A 16,055-nucleotide genomic window follows, 5' to 3' on the forward strand; every position below is an offset into this window, starting at 1 on the left:
ATCATGACATCGGTTTAACCAATGCCATCACGGGCTCTCATAGCTTCAATGGTCAGATTAGTAGGAGCCATTGGAGTGCATCTGCTCATTTTAGTTCTGTCAATAAAAAGGAGAGCATCCAAAGAAAGTGATGGTGTTTGAAGCCACCTCAGAATGCACACTTTCCGGTATATCGAAACTGCTAAAAAATCAGTAGTGGAGTTCCCCTCACATAAGGAGAAAGAAAATCGTAGACCAGAACAAGAAGCTATCAACTAATATAAATCCTTTAATTTGAGGGATCTGATCTTACAACTTTCTTTTATATGCAAGGGTAATTAATCATGCACACTAATTCATCCAAATCCTTTAATTTTTCCCCCCTTTTCACAACTAATCTAAACATAAACATAAACAATCCAATCATTTTCACTTCAGTCCGTTACTGATGATATTTGAATATCTGGAAAGCTCGAAGGGACCAATTTTCCACTAAGTGTAGGGACTCGCTGTGCACCGGCGGCACTTCATGGGGATCATTTAGACAATAAAAAAAAAAAAGGGAGAATTGCAATTAGGTCCCACTCAAGGGAATTAAATACAAAAAGGTCTCTTGAAATCATAAAATTATTCTGAAATTCCAAGGGACCTTTTTATAATAAATTTTATTTGTTTAATTACCAAATTACCCTTATTTTTTTTAAAACAACTAAAAGAGCAGTGGTTGACAACTCAGGGTGTAAGGATTGACAACTATCGCAGCTGGTTTGACAACACATTTTCTCAGCATATCACACCATAAGTTATCAAACCATCCGCGATAGTTGTCAATCCTTGCACCCTGAGTTGTCAACCACTACTCTTTCAGTTGTCAATGCAAACCATAAAAAAAAAAAGAAGGGTAATTTGGTAAGTAAATAAATAAAATTTAATGCAAAAATTTTTTTTGGAACTTTAAAATAATTTTATGATTTTAAGGGACCTTTTTGTATTTAATTCCCTTGAGTGGGACCTAATTGCCATTTTCCTTTAAAAAAAAATTATGAGGATTGATTTGAAAATCAATGCAGATTGCAGGGACTAAAATACTAATGTCCCAATCTTCATGGGCCCAAAAAGAAAAAAGAAAGAAACCGCCAACTTAGCATTTCAAAATTTGAAAGTCAATCGAACCGCAGGAGACAGAAGTGAGCGAGTGCCTGCCGCAAACTCACAAACGCACACTCGAATTTTCAAATCCTCTCACACTCTCTCAGTGTGAGAGAGAGAGAGAGAGAGAGAGATGGAGCCTCCACACCTCAAGCTTGTGATTCTTCAAGGCCCTCGAGAAGGCGAAACCCTAGGGTTCGAACCCGGCAAGGTCGTGCGGATCGGTCGCATTGTTCGCAACAACACTTTCTCCATCAAAGACGCTGGCATTTCCTCCAATCACCTATCAATCTTGGTTGAATCCGCCAAATGGGTAATCCGAGATCTCGATTCCTCCAATGGCACCTTCCTGAATGGTTCCAAAATCCCTCCCAACACTCCCTTCGATCTCCACCACGGTGATACCATCAAGATCGGAGAATTGACTTCTATTCAGGTAGATCTACAGGCTCAGGAAGGTAGCTGCATACGGCGAAACCCTAGGCGTCAAGCCGCAGCCAAGGCGAATAGTACAGTACGCGAGAAATTGGAGGAGAAGGATGAGAATTTGGAGGGGAAGAGTTCAGAGACAGTGGTGATTGTGCCGGTGGAGAAAAAAAGAGGTAGGCCGAGGAAGGGCGGGGGCTTGAAGAGTGAAGTTGTGGAAGAGTTTAGTAAGGTTCAGCTTCAGAGTATTGATGAAAATGTTGAGGTTGGTGGTGAATTGAAGAATGTGGTTCCTCTGCAAGAAAATGTGGAACCGCCCGCGAATAAGCGGGCAACCCGAAATTCGAAGAAGCAGCGGCAGCAACAGAGTGTGATTGGAGCTTCTAACTCTAGTATTGTGACAAATAGTATAGACAATTCTGGTTTGAAATGTACAGAAGAGAAGATTGTGGAAAAGAAAACAACAAGGGCTGGTACTAGGAGGAGGAAATTACAGGAAGAGACATCTCTTCCTGATGCCATCTCGGAAGATATGGTCCAGGAAGCGAGGGACAACACAGAGGCGAATAAGAATCCTAGTGTTAAAGTGGATATTGAAGATGAGAGCAAAAAAGATTGTAGTGTCAAGGAGGCTTGTAGTAGTAAGAGGGAAGAAGAAGAAGCTTGTTCTTCTCAAAGGAAGGATTCGAATAAAAATGGGGATTGGCCTGATTTGGAGAAGTTAACTCTTGGTGAGTGGTTCGATTTCTTGGAGGTTCACTTGCCAAAACAGATAATTGATGCAACTGAAGAGATGATTGACTCTATGAAAGATAAAGCCGAGCGAGTCCGTGATTACATGGTAAAGCAGAGGAATGACAAGGCTACATTACCTGTAGGATAGAAACATTTCGTGCTTCTGTGGTAATTAATCATTTATTTTTTCCCATAGTTTAAGGTGCTTCTGCTTCGAAGTTACAGGTTTCTTTGTATATAATGCGTTAAAATGTCTCCTGCTTAATTTGACACTGATTGCAAACATTGAATTATCTGTATATCAGTAAGTGGCAAACAGCTAGCGATCTCTTACTTGACATGGTTAGGTGTCTAGAAGGTTTCTGCCACTCTTAGATATTATGCTGATGATCTTATTATGTGGAATTTAAGAAGTAGGTCCTCTAGATCCTTTTCCCCACAGCTCTGAAAGGTACTTTTTGGCAGAAGTGAGATCTGCATGTGCATTTTGTGCATTCAGCTGTCATCCATATTATGTGGGCATTGACAAACTGTATTTACACCTCTGAAGCTCTTAACACAGATATACTCAAGCTCACGTTTGTATATCAGTACCTCAAAGTTACGTAAGCATAAAAGAGAAAAGGCAAACTTTTTACTGTGATTCCTTGTGGATTATGGGGATGCAAGTGGTAAACTGAGGTTGCCCTTTTTAGTTGCTTACAAGTATCTTTTTATTGAAAGCAAAATTTGATAGTAAATGTGGGCATCTCTCCTCTCTCTCTCAGTGGGGATTCAAAGTTGTTTGCATTTTGAGGAACTAATTTCCCCCCCCCCCCCCATTAGACGCAACCTCTTACATAATTGCCTTTTTAAGTTCAGTTTCTTGACCAGTTTTTTCATATCTCTTTGCTGTGAAATGAATTCATTCAGTTGCTGCATATTGCACGGTGAACGAGTTGAGCAATCTGAAATTAGATGATATATATAATACTAGACTTTGGGTTTAATATAACTGTCAACTGCTCAATTCAAATTTATGTGCTTGGCGTTTTACCACATAGAAAATGATATGTTTCGTCTTTGGAAAATCTGTGAGAAGGCTTACATGTTGGGGCCGGATAAAACCTTTATTTTCGTTGACCTGCTTTTGGACTGTATCTCAGTTCTCAAGTTAGGTTTCTTGTCCTTTCGAATTCCCTTGGATGAATGGGGTTTTTCATCGGTCAACGCAGGAGTTAACATGTTTGTACTTAATGGTAGCAGGATTAGCTTTATTTGACTCAATCATTTTGGAATCAGCTTCTCTTTATTCCTTTTTCCTTCCACATTTTTCATCCCAACTATTAATCCAATTTTAAATGGTTCAAATTTATATGTTTGCAAAAATAGGATATCTTTTTTTTTAAAAAAAAAAATTTAGAGCATAATAATTCAATGTGTAAATTCTTTTTTTTTCCCCCTCACTTCAATTTTTCCAAACTTCTAATTGCTTTTGTTTGCAAAGTCTGAAATGAGTATACAAGAAAGTCCGAAAACATATTTTAAATGTAAAAATAGATAAAGCGCAAGGATTACAGATCCATATCTTGTTTTGGTCAGAGGATTACAAATCCATATCTAATCCAAGAGGTTTAATTGGCTTTGATAGAATTCCCACATGGTTTTAACGTTGAATTTCTACAAGGGGATGCTATTTGTCTCAATTTTGAAACAACAAATCTGGTCATAGACCGTTAAACCTAAACAGGAATTTTTTTTTCCATCTCAAATTGAAGGATTAAAATTTTGTCTCAAATTTGAGGTGGCTTTTTTTAATCTTCAATCCAATTTGCGAGATGGAACTTTTTCAAAAATAATTTTATCATGTTTCCTACCATTTACTTAGATTGTATGCACTTTATATCCATTCTCTAGGGAATTAATAGAGGCGAGAAAAAAAAAAAAAGAAAAATTCAAATTCCATATAAAATTTTATTGGCACAAAATATAATTTACATATTACATATGTATTGGCCAAGCTCCTTATTTTCCATTTTGTGTAGTATTTCACCGAATTCCTAAAACTGGCATTAAGCTTCGACTAATGTGAATTGAGTCAGGTTATGTTATATGATGCACAAGATTTAAATTAGAAACCACTGGCAGTTTTCTTCTTTTCTACTTGTTAAAGAATATTTTCCTCAAGTACTCATGCATACCTGTTCATGATTTTTTTCCCCTTTTAAGACTTTTGAAGTACACATGTCACGCAATATAAAAATGGAGTGCCAATATTTCCTGCACAAATACTGAGATAACAGAGATCAGAGAACTACTCTACTCAGATTGGGACATTAGCATCAAATATGCACCACGGAAAGCACTCCAATGTGCAGATCTGATGGCCAAAAAGGCACAGGTCATACTTGAAGAAATGATTTATTGGCAAAAGCCCCCACGGGAGTGCTTAACTCGACTGCAGGATGATATGGCATTGGCCATTATATCCGCCACAAACTTCTAAATCAAGTTTTCTTGCCTTGTACCAAAAAAAAAAAAAGTTTTTTTCCTGCACAATTACTTCGGGAAATTGATGGATCCAAATTTATTAAGCTTATGGCACTAAATATGCACGAGAGAAAAAGAAAAGAAGATTAAATAACTTTCTTCAGATTATATCTGAACTCCTCTATGTGTCAAACCGTATATAAGTTTTGGAATGATAAAACTAGAGGTTTCTATTAATCTGCCCTAAGAACAGCCACGCATAAACAACACGTTAGACTATAAAAATGTGAATCCTCCATGTTAAAAGAAGCAGAACTAAGACATGGAGAGAGAGAGAGAGAGAGAGAGAGAGAGAGAGAGATAATCAAGAACAAGGCGACGAAGGAAGAGCAGAAAAAGATTAAAACACAAACATAGAAGGGATAGGATAAAGGGTTAAAAAGTTGAAACCCAGGATGAGGAGTGAGGACTGAAAGAAGTGTGTCAAAAGCTAAGAAGCCTTGGAAGAGAGTTCTGAAATGAATTCAACTTCAGAAGCTATTGCAGAACAGTGCACAGAATGGGTAAGGGAAGTCCTCAACGAAGGTCCCCTTCCATGGCGCATACGCTGCCACTTGCTACCAGAAATCTGCAGTGCCACAGCTCGAGGAGTGGCACAAGCCACCATGGTGCTGCGCCACATGCCATGACAGATCTTACAGCATCCTGTAAAATAAATAACTATGACCATGACAGATATTATTTCCAGATGAGGGGCTCAGGTATATTTCTAGATTCGTACAGATATTATGCACATGAAGAAATCATGCTTGTAGCTCAACTACTGTAAATTTGCCTTGCACAGATCTTCATTATAAGAAATAAGACTACCAACTAAATAGACTCATTAGTTTGTTACATACTTGACAGTCCAATTCTCCACATCTATATGCAATCATGTTTTCATGCAAGCAAACCCTTGCACTAATTGGCTTGCTCAACAGGCTTACCATGTTAACGTGGACTTTGTCGTCGTTCCCATTTAGAGTGCTGGAATATCTTTAGAATGGACGTTTAAGAAGCTAAGGGCTTGTTTGTTTTTATTCTTTGTTTTCTTGTTCTCAAAATAATTTTATAAAATTGTTTTTTAGAACAAGTTTTGAAAACAAAAAATAAAAGAATTTGTTTGGATCATAATTTTAAAAAATCATGTTTAAAAAAAAACCATAGAAAACCATACTTGGTGGGTGATAATTATTGTTGGTAATAATAAGTAGTGGATAGTAAATAAGAAGAGAAGAAGATTTTTCAAAACTTTTCAAAATAAAAAATAAAAAACACAAAAACAAGAATAGGAAAACATGTAAAAGTTGTTTTGGTTTTTTGGTTTTTAAAAACATGTTATTGTTTTTTGTTTTTTAAAACAATCAACTAAAAACAACTTACCAAAAAAGTTTTTTTATTTTTCTGTTTTTAAAAAAGAAAAAATTATTTTCAAAACAAGAAACCAAACAAGCTCTAAATACTCCTAGTTTTATCCCTCTCCTTTGAATGGCTTGTGGCCATTGCCTTGTAATTTTTCAAAACCCTTTTAAAAAAGATCCCCCAAATGTAAAGCGAGTTGTCATTGTGTGCATAAAACTGATAGATAGAAGCTTCCAGAAGGGATTAAAAAAATAAAATTAAAATAGAGGAATGCAAAATGCGGGGAAAGCAGCCCTAGTTTATTCCACTTGAGAGAACAACACTTGGGCAGTTACATCAACAAGATGCACGCAAACAGAGGCATCAACAAGATTGCAGCAGCAAACTAAAAACACGTGTTCATGCATAAAAAAGAAGAGGACTCAAATTCAGTGATAGATATGACTGAATTAAAAAAAAAAATAGAACTAAGAAAACAAAGATGGAAAGACACTTATACTCCATCTTGATGATATCACAGGAATTCTTTCCTTCTATTATTTTTTGCGTGCTTATACATAAACAGCTCAAATGGTGTAGTTAAAATCCTTGTTTGCGGAATCTTTGCAAAAATAAACAGTCCAAGCTTTTGTTTTTTGTTTTTTTGGGTAAGCACATGTATCCTTGTAGTGAAGGCAATTACGTTTGAGACGTTGTCAAGTATTAAATGTGGGTACCTCTCTCACTGAGAATTCAAACTTTAATTCATCACGTTGTGAGAAATTAACCCTTTCCACTAGATCCAAATCCTGTTGGTAATAGTTCAAGCTTTTAAGGTGCTTCATATGGGTAAGTCATGTCCTAATCTTTTAAGTTTGTCACGTCAATATGTTCATGTCCTTTGTCTGTGGTTTGCAACAAGGGGGAATGAAAACTATCTGCAATTGATAAAATATTAGAGAAATGGTGCTTTTGTTCATAGAAAATAAACAGTTTTCACTGTTGCAAATGATGACCATTTTCAAGGCTCTTTGAATTTCCAATAGAATTATATCACAGGGGTCACTGAAAACTGTGTGCCCAAAAATTCCAAGCTACTTCAAGTGTCATCCACCATTTCAGAAAGAAGAGCTTTCCAACTTTCAGCCACATCTCTGCAACAGGATTCTATATGACCCGGGCTGGCTTCATCCCTCTTGTTATCATGTCATCATGCAACTCAAGTGCCTTGTCAAGATGTCCATTAACACAACAACCATATATTAGAAAGTTATATGCCAGCTTATCAGGCTTTAGACCTTTGCTTAGCATGGCATCCCACAACCTAGCTGCTTCTTCTATATTACCCCTTCTGAAATACTCATAAATAAATGTTGAATAAGTAATGCAGTCTGGGGAAACACCATTTTCAGACATTTTCGAAAGAAGATTGGTAGATTCTAAAAATTTACCCAATTTACAGAAGCCACGAATAAGAATATTATATGTCACAGTGTTTGCTGAAAGGCCCTTAAGTATTGCACTGTGAAGCCCTACCGCTTCCTTCATATATTCCTCCTTTGTGAGGTGATCAAGAAAGCACCCATATGCAACTGAATTTGGAAGTACATTGGCATCCAACATTTTTTCAAAAATAAGTCCTGCTCTGTCCATTTCCCTTGCCTTGCATAAGCCATTAATCAAAGCAGTATAAGTCACAGCATTCGGAAAGCATTTCTAGTAATCATCAATTTCGAACATTCAAAAGCCTTCTCAGAAGATCCTGCTTCGCTGTCAAGTGTCAATCATGCTTTTATACATCAGGCTATCAGGCTTCGATCCTTGATCATGCATTTCTTTTGAGAGATCAAATAATGCTTTCATGCCTTGCTTCTTCAGAGAATCATCAACAAGTACATCATAGCAAACCATGTCCATGTTGATTCCTCTCTGAATCATTTCCTGCAGAGCAGTCAATGCCTCATCAATCTTCCTTCTTGACAATAACCCTGTAGAAGAGCAGTATAGCGCAATTCATTTAACTTGAGATTCTTCTTGTCGAGGCTATCTTTGAAATCGTTCGCTTGAGAAACCCTATGAGTAGAGCAAAGGCCATGAATAAGAGGCCTGTAAGTATACCTGTCTGGCACAAGTTCCTTTTGAAGCATCTCTTCTAGTAATTCGAAGGCCCTACCAATGTTACCTCCTCTACAATGCCCTTCAATCATCACATTATATGTCACCTCATTTGGCAGAATTTTCTGTTCAATCATTTCATTAAAAAGTTGGCTGGCTTCAAACAGCTTATCACCATTACAGAGCCCAGAAATAAGTGCTGTGAATGTATAAACATTAGAGCAACCCCTTTCTTAATCATCTCATTATATATTTGAAACGCCTTTTGTGGTTGTTGATCTTTACAGTATCCACTACTCAATGATGTGAAGGTTATGACAGTTGGCTCCAACCCCTTATTGATCATCTCAGCGAACAGAGACTCAGCAGCACTCATATTCCCAAAAGTGCATTGGCCATTTATCAAAGAATTGTAGGGGCATACTGTTACTTTTCTACCGGATTCTATCATCTTATCAAAATAAGATATAGCAGCATCCACCCTCCCCCTTCTGCAAAACGAATCAATAAGAATAGAATATGTGATATCATTGGTTTGCAAGTTCATCAAGAACATCCAATTATATAGTGATTCTGCCTTATCTAAATCACCATTTTTTACACAAAGAATTAATCAGTGAATTATAAACAAACAAATTTGGTAGCGAACTGAATCTTCCCACCTTTATTATAACATTATAAGCAGTATTAATCTTTCCTTGCTTTCTCAGTCCTTCCACTATCCCTGAAATAGCTGCTTCAGTAGGAACAAAACCAGACTCAATCATTTCGTCCACAAACTTCAATGCAGCCTCGAAGTCTTCCACTCCGCAAAGACCAAGTATTAGTGTACAGTGTGTAACCACATCTGCTTTTAGACCCTTTTCGTCCAATGATTTTTTGACATCAACAGCTTCCCAAATATGCTCAGTCCTACAAAGGCCATGAATCAATACATTATAAGGTACAATACGGAAAATGAACCCATTTGATTCCATCCACATAATCTTTTCCTTAGCTCTAGCAAAATCTAGCAACTCACACAGGCTCCGGATAACAGCAGTGCAAGTATTAAACGTCAGGTTGAACGCTAGCATTCACAGGCTTGTTAAATAATTCTTAAACCATTATACATTGCTTATCCTCAAAAGTCCGTTCAAAAGGGCACTAAGTGTCCTAGCTTCAGGCAACAAGCTGTTTGCTATCATAAGCTTTACAATCTTCACTGCATGATTCCTGCTCTGGAGATAATTTTGAACCAACAAATCAAAACCCATGCTGGACGGAAAATTGCATTTCCTGTAAGCATCCAAAAAATTTGAGAAAACCGCTTTTGGGTCTAACCCATGCAGGAAGAGGGTCTGCAACAACGAATTATCAGGCCAGAAAAGCCTCGCCTGCACAAGAGCATGAACCAAAATAGAAAATAAGGCTGGGGAATGGTTGAAATTTTTGTGCAAACCCAAAAAGTTGAAGAACCTCAAAGCTAACTTGGATCGATTGTCCTTATCGAGACTTTTTCAACATGATGAGATCTTAATTTGCCTGAAATCAAGGAGTCATTGAAAGCCACTTTCCAACTTTGCTTCCCACGAACGATCTCTGAAAGCTTAGAGGCAAAATGAGAGTCGTCGTCGTCGTCGTCGTCATCATCATGAGGGCCGGGCTTGAACGAGGATGAAATATGGAAACTATGATTTCTCACAAGAAAAGGATTTAGTAGGGTTCTGCGAGTAAATATAAGCTTCATTAAGATTATAGGGCTATGATGTATCGGCTTTTAAGCCATTTGAGATTACACACATATCCAAATCATGAAAATAACAGGGCTCTTTGAGACACCACAAAGCAAACCAAAAAAACCCAATGGGGAAAAGAGAAGAACTAGCTAGCCTCTAATGCAGAGCTTGGAGACAACATCAGCAAGAGACTTCAACTTCAATCCAGAAGGATGTGCCAATGGTTGAGATGTTAGTGTTTTGCATCAGAAACAAAGCCACCAAATGATCAAATCTGCTTGAGCTTGATGTTTCTTTTATTCTAACAATGATAACAATATCAGTCTCAGCGCAAATAGTCTAACAAAAGGTACAAAGTAACAAAACACTAAAACAGAGTTACCAAGAGTCAAAACCATATATTGGGCTGCTTAAAGCGCATGAATACTAATCAGAGAAGTTAAATATGTGGAATGCAATGGAAGAACATGACTTTTGATCAACAAAGTTTAACATGACAACAGAAACAAATGAGCTACTCGACATGGGATGCAAGAAATACTAGCTTTTTTGAAGGGCCAATTTCAACCAAAAAGCTCAGGAGTAACTTTATGCTGTAATTGCTAGCAAGCCTATCCTGTAAGTATGAGTATTGCACCCATCTATCATAACTTAAACTGTTAAGTGAAGCTCAAACGTAGCTTTCTTCAAATATTTAACAATAATTAAAGGTGAATCATGAATGCTAAGTTATCCATCCACCTAACAATACTAGGAGATAAAATTCTACTTTGCCTGTGAACATGCTATGGGTCATTAATATACCTCCCGCCAAGTAAATTAAAGGCTTTTCTTTGGATCCCGGCACCAAACACGGTTAATGCAAATAAATCTTATTGTATTTATCAAGTCCAAACAAACAAGTCGCCCTTATAAGACTTGGATTTGCAAATCAACTCAAAAGTGTTACATTTGATACAGATAACGCACTTCCCAAGCCTGGATAAAAGTCTGATTCAATAGTTATCAACAAAACTAATAAAACCAAGCTGCTCCCAGAAACCCTGAGACATTTAAGGCACACTTCATGTAAACGTGTTTATAACTTGCAAGTGAAACAGGTTTTACATGAAGCAAAACAAAACTCTTTTTATATACGTATTTTATATTCTGTAAATTATGATTAAAAATTATTTATCAGTTATTCTAAACAGTCCTATGTCCAAATATCTTCCGTTTTACATATAATCAAGAACGAAATACATAGAGTTAATAAAGAGTTGCATTCATTAAAAATAAACCATACCTAAGTCTTTATATTAATATTTTAGAACGTTTTGTAAATATTTAAAATTGTAATAACAACTTTTTTTTTTTGGTTATTGAGATAGGTGTTGGAGTTAAAGATTAAAATGATATTTTATAAAATTATAAAAACTAAATTAAATCCTGCAATAAAGTCAGAGAGACGAATATTTATTTTTATTGATAAGGTTAGATGGTAAGCTATAGCTTAGAAGTGACCTTGAATCATACATAAAAAAATAACAGATATCTTAAAATCTTTTTTGACCTTGAATACAAATATCTTCTGTGAAAGCGAGTAATTTAAATATACAAGTTTATTAGTCAAACCATTTAAATTTAAGGAAAAATTGCAAAAAAATTCCTAATATGAAATTATGATTTGGGATTTTCAATTTGAAAAATAGCAAGAAAAGGACCAATCTCATATTGCAAATATGAAATCTTCGTGAAATGTCTGAAATGCATCTCAGCTAAGTTGTGATTTGATCTATTGAAGTTGTCATTTGCTAAAGTGAATTTGACATTTCCCATAGTCAATTTGTCATTTGGTATACCCTCAGTCAAGTTGTAATTTGGTCTACTGGAGTTGTTATTCACTAAAATGAACTTGTTATTTCTTATAATCAACTTATCATTTGACTGAGGGGCATTTTAGATATTTCACCAAGATTTCATATTTGCAATATGAGATTGGGTCTTTATTTACTATTTTTTCTAAATTTAATTTTCCACCTCTCTAATAACTAATGTATAAAGTACTAATTTTTAAAATTAAAAAATTGGGTAATTGACTCGGGGGTTGAACGCGAAGCCGCTTTCCCTGCTCGAGTGTTCTCCTCCCCATCTCCGCCGAGTTTTCGTGTCAAGCCCTAATCGCCGTTGCTGTCAACCTTCCGGAAGGGAATAGCTTTTTAATCTTTGTTATAATCAGGTAACCAACAATTCGCCTTCCGGTGTTGTAATTTTTCATCGCTATTTGTCGAAATCCTTTGCATCGGACCTATCTCAGTTCCTACCATGAAACTCTCTTTCTCTGTGCAATCGAAATCCAACACCAAGTCAAACCCCATCAGGTCCTCCAACAAATTCGACGCCGCCGCTTCCGATACCAAAGATGGAAAGTCCAACGCCAGAGAGTATGTTACAGAGTTCGATGCATCGAAATCCCCTTCTGATCCTAACAAAGCCACCACGGTTATTCCCCCCATTGAGAACGAGTGGAATTTAGGGAGGTCCTACAAGAGAATGAAGAATCTAGACTTACCCATCACTGAATCTAATGTAACCGAGTTGGGATTTGAGCTGGATACGTCGACGGTTGTGGAACCCGGTTCGGACATGTCTTATGGTCTGAATCTTCGGCAGACAAAGAAGAATGATGGGGACGGGGAGAAACCTGCTGCTGGGAGTGGGGGTGATGATAGTGATAATAACGGTAGGTCGCGGCCTGTTTCTCTGGACTCTGTGGTGCTGCAGAAGTTTAAGGATGATATGGAGAGGTTACCGGACCACAGAGGTTTTGAGGAGTTCAAAGATGTCGCTGTTGAGGGTTTTGGTGCAGCTTTGCTAGCTGGGTATGGATGGCGTGAAGGGATGGGCATTGGAAAGAATGCCAAGGAGGATGTGAAAGTTGTACAGTATGAGAGGAGGACTGCCAAAGAAGGGTTGGGTTTTGTTAGTGATCATGCTCGTAAGCGGAATTCGAAGGAGGAAGTGAAGATACCTAAGGAGCATGGCAGAGAGGGTTCATTAGTGGGGAAGGTTGTTAGAATAGTTGAGGGCAAAAATGCAGGTCTGAAGGGTAAAATTGTACGAGAGGTTGAAGATAAATGGGTTGTTTTAAAACTTGTGAAAAGTGAAGAGGAAGTGAAAGTGGGCCCTCAAGATTTTGTAGAACTGGGCTCTATTGAAGAAGAGAGGTTTTTGAAGAAATTGAAGGAATTAAAGATTCAGGATACTCATAAAGATAGAGATTCAAGGAATAAACGCAATAGGGAGGAGGGAAGGAGAGGCCGTGATGAGGTTGTAGTTGACGTTAAGAGAGATAGTAGGAAGGAAGAGCAGGGGAAAAAACGAGTTTCATGGCTTACTAGTCATATACGGGTCAGGGTTATTAGCAAAGATTTCAAAGGAGGGCGGTTATATTTGAAGAAGGGACAGGTATTGGACGTTGTTGGGCCTACTACTTGCGATATATCTATAGATGATAGCAAGGAGATCATCCAGGGGATTTCCCAAGACCTTCTTGAGACTGCTATCCCTCGTCGAGGGGGCCCAGTTCTGGTATTATATGGTAAACATAAAGGCATTTATGGCAGTCTAGTTGAGAGGGATTTGGACAAAGAAATGGCTGTTGTTAGAGATGCTGACACCCATGCACTGGTCAATGTGCGGCTTGAACAAATTGCAGAGTTTATAGGGGATCCAAGTATCTTGGGATACTGATTCTGTTGTATCAATTCCAGTGTAGTACCTACTTGTATGACCCTTTTGATTGATAACATTTTCCAAAGTAGCATTCATATTTCAGAATTTGATATGGGGTTTTGTACAAACCTGGGGAGAAAAAATTATGAAGGTATGTATGTACTATATTCCTAGTGTCATTTTTTAGTCAATTGAAGGATGAAGTATTAACTTGTTCGGCAACTTTATAGTTTATAGATGATGAAAATAATGGTCTCTTCTTAGATCTTCAAATCTGAATACAGTCTTTAATGATATTATAAAGACAAAACTTGGTCTTGTAGCAATAATTAGATTTGAATTCTTGAATGGTTTTTGCGTTTCACAGCTCTATGTACAGAAAATCATTAATGCTTTTAAATATTTTGTGTTGATTGTTGGGAGCCAATAGTATAATTTTAACTTAGATGCTATGAGCGGAATGCATTCATAAAATGTATTGTTGTTTTGGTTAACTCTAGACATTGATATAAGTTCTGCTTTGAGTTTCAGACACGAACGATTTAGGCTGTGGATTATGTTTTACTTCCTCACAAATTTTACATCTTATAATGTTGTTAATGCAATTTGTGGGTCGGCATTGTTGCTATTGCCCTTGGTATTGATCATTTTGAATGACTCCAGGTTCCATTCCTTGATTCAGTGATGATGGCTAGTTCAATTATAACACTTGAATTTGAATGCATCTTAATAGTCAGTATGGTTGAGATTGTAAACCAGTTTAAGAGGATCAATCAAATGTGCTTATGTATGCAATGATATCATAGTTCATGCAATTGTGGCTTTGGATTTAAAGCTCATAAAATTTGTATATTCTTTTTTTTTTTTTTTAATATCAATAAAATTTGTATTTTCTACTTACAAAGGTTTCTCCTCTGAAATATCTGAGTGGGTTGATTTATACAAGGGACTTGTCCTTGTACTTGTGGGCACATATACATCTTGACAAGCTAAGAATATGTTTTTTGTTGGTAATTAAGATAGTAGAATGTGATGTTGCGCCATACTAAAAGCTGTAGAATTCTGCGTTGGGATTCGGTTGGAAGAAGATTTAAAAAGCTTATGAAGAAGTTAAGATATTTAGAATAGTTTTAGAGCTGTAAAGTCTCCGAAAGTCTAGGATGAAAGGGTATTATAATCAAGCTACTCCAAGTCAGGAACTAAGGATCAGCCACTCTGTAAAATTTGGAAGAAAATTGGACCTCTAACTGCATTTTTAACTTGTGTAATGAAGATGGAAATGTCGAAAGAGTATGCTTAGATGGGAGATAATGGACTGAAGGGAAGGGATAATTTCATTTGGGGATAATTTTGGGGGATATTGGAGAAGTTTCACAAATCAATGTGGGTGAAAATTATCACCTAACTAGTTCTTCTCTTGTCGTTCCTTCTTTTTCATCAGATTCAGGACCTTCCTTCTCTCAAAACTCCCAAATTAAAAAAAAAAAAATGTGGTGATTGGACATATTCATCAATAAATATGAACGTTGTTGGTACTTTTCACCCTGATCTATTTTACTTTCTGTTTTTACAAGATAACTGGTGTAGGTCTCATGCATTTTATGAAATTTAATAAATGATTTGTATGGTTCATAAATCGTAAATCGTTTGAATTGTTAGGGTGTATTATATCTAAATTTTTATCAATTTCAACCGCCGCTTGGTTCTTTTGTGGAGAACTAACAATTTAGACTTATTTTACTTGAGCACTTAGTCGTGTCACATTTTTTGATGTTTACAAAGACATCTCTGTTGACTTGCTGTATTATAATTTGTTTGGATTAGGTTTTAGATGTAACTCCGGCGTCGTCATGTTGGTCTGGTAAATTTTAACCTTGTTTCGCTGATGATGTGATCCTGTAAATGCGCAATACGGCCATCCAAGTTGTACAAGAGTAGATGGAGGAATAGCATGAAGTTTAAATGGTCGAAATTTGTGAATATTTTACCTCACACTGGAGAGTGGAGACTCGAAGCATCCAATTGAAGAAGTGACTTCTCTAGGTAGATGATGGAAGAAAGCCTAAACTACTTGATTGGTGGAAATTTGATTTGCTTGTTCAGGGTGAGGCTGCTGGTTTCATGAGGATGGCTTTTGCACAACTCTACTCATGTGTGAACTTAGGGCTTCAACATGAAGTTGCTCAATCGTCTGGGTCATGAATCTCTTCGTCTTGTTTGCTGGGATTGGATGGATTTAGCTTAAATCGGCATGAAAAATTTAGGTCTCTTATGGTCTTACCTAACATTGTTGGGAACTAGCATGTTGTTAGGCGTCCATCTACACTGATTCTCTAGAAGCCATTACTCTGGTGTCCCGCTGGTGTA

At 36.9% G+C, this 16,055-nt stretch overlaps 2 protein-coding genes and 1 pseudogene across 2 annotated transcripts; 2 read left to right on the forward strand and 1 right to left on the reverse strand.

The window, feature by feature from the left end:
* The first annotated feature begins 1,218 nt into the window (after positions 1-1,218).
* On the forward strand, positions 1,219-2,794 carry LOC114712963 (FHA domain-containing protein At4g14490-like). The gene has a single exon (XM_028897532.1). It carries the CDS (start codon positions 1,262-1,264, stop codon positions 2,435-2,437), a length of 1,176 nt encoding a protein of 391 aa, XP_028753365.1. The 5' UTR covers positions 1,219-1,261; the 3' UTR covers positions 2,438-2,794.
* A 4,514-nt stretch (positions 2,795-7,308) lies between these two features.
* LOC114712947 (putative pentatricopeptide repeat-containing protein At5g59900) lies at positions 7,309-9,985 on the reverse strand (annotated as a pseudogene).
* Positions 9,986-12,061: 2,076 nt separating this feature from the next.
* Positions 12,062-13,998, forward strand: LOC114712940 (protein MOS2). Its single transcript, XM_028897499.1, has one exon. It carries the CDS (start codon positions 12,279-12,281, stop codon positions 13,704-13,706), a length of 1,428 nt encoding a protein of 475 aa, XP_028753332.1. The 5' UTR covers positions 12,062-12,278; the 3' UTR covers positions 13,707-13,998.
* Positions 13,999-16,055: the final 2,057 nt, after the last annotated feature.

The sequence above is a fragment of the Neltuma alba genome, unplaced genomic scaffold (genome assembly GCF_004799145.2).
Source record: "Neltuma alba isolate B1F8T4 unplaced genomic scaffold, ASM479914v2 tig00011404_pilon, whole genome shotgun sequence".
Classification (NCBI taxonomy): Eukaryota; Viridiplantae; Streptophyta; class Magnoliopsida; order Fabales; family Fabaceae; genus Neltuma; species Neltuma alba.

Bases quoted from the DNA above. Each gene is read 5' to 3' on its own strand.
- LOC114712940 (XM_028897499.1), top strand. From the start codon at position 12,279: ATGAAACTCTCTTTCTCTGTGCAATCGAAATCCAACACCAAGTCAAAC.
- LOC114712963 (XM_028897532.1), top strand. From the start codon at position 1,262: ATGGAGCCTCCACACCTCAAGCTTGTGATTCTTCAAGGCCCTCGAGAA.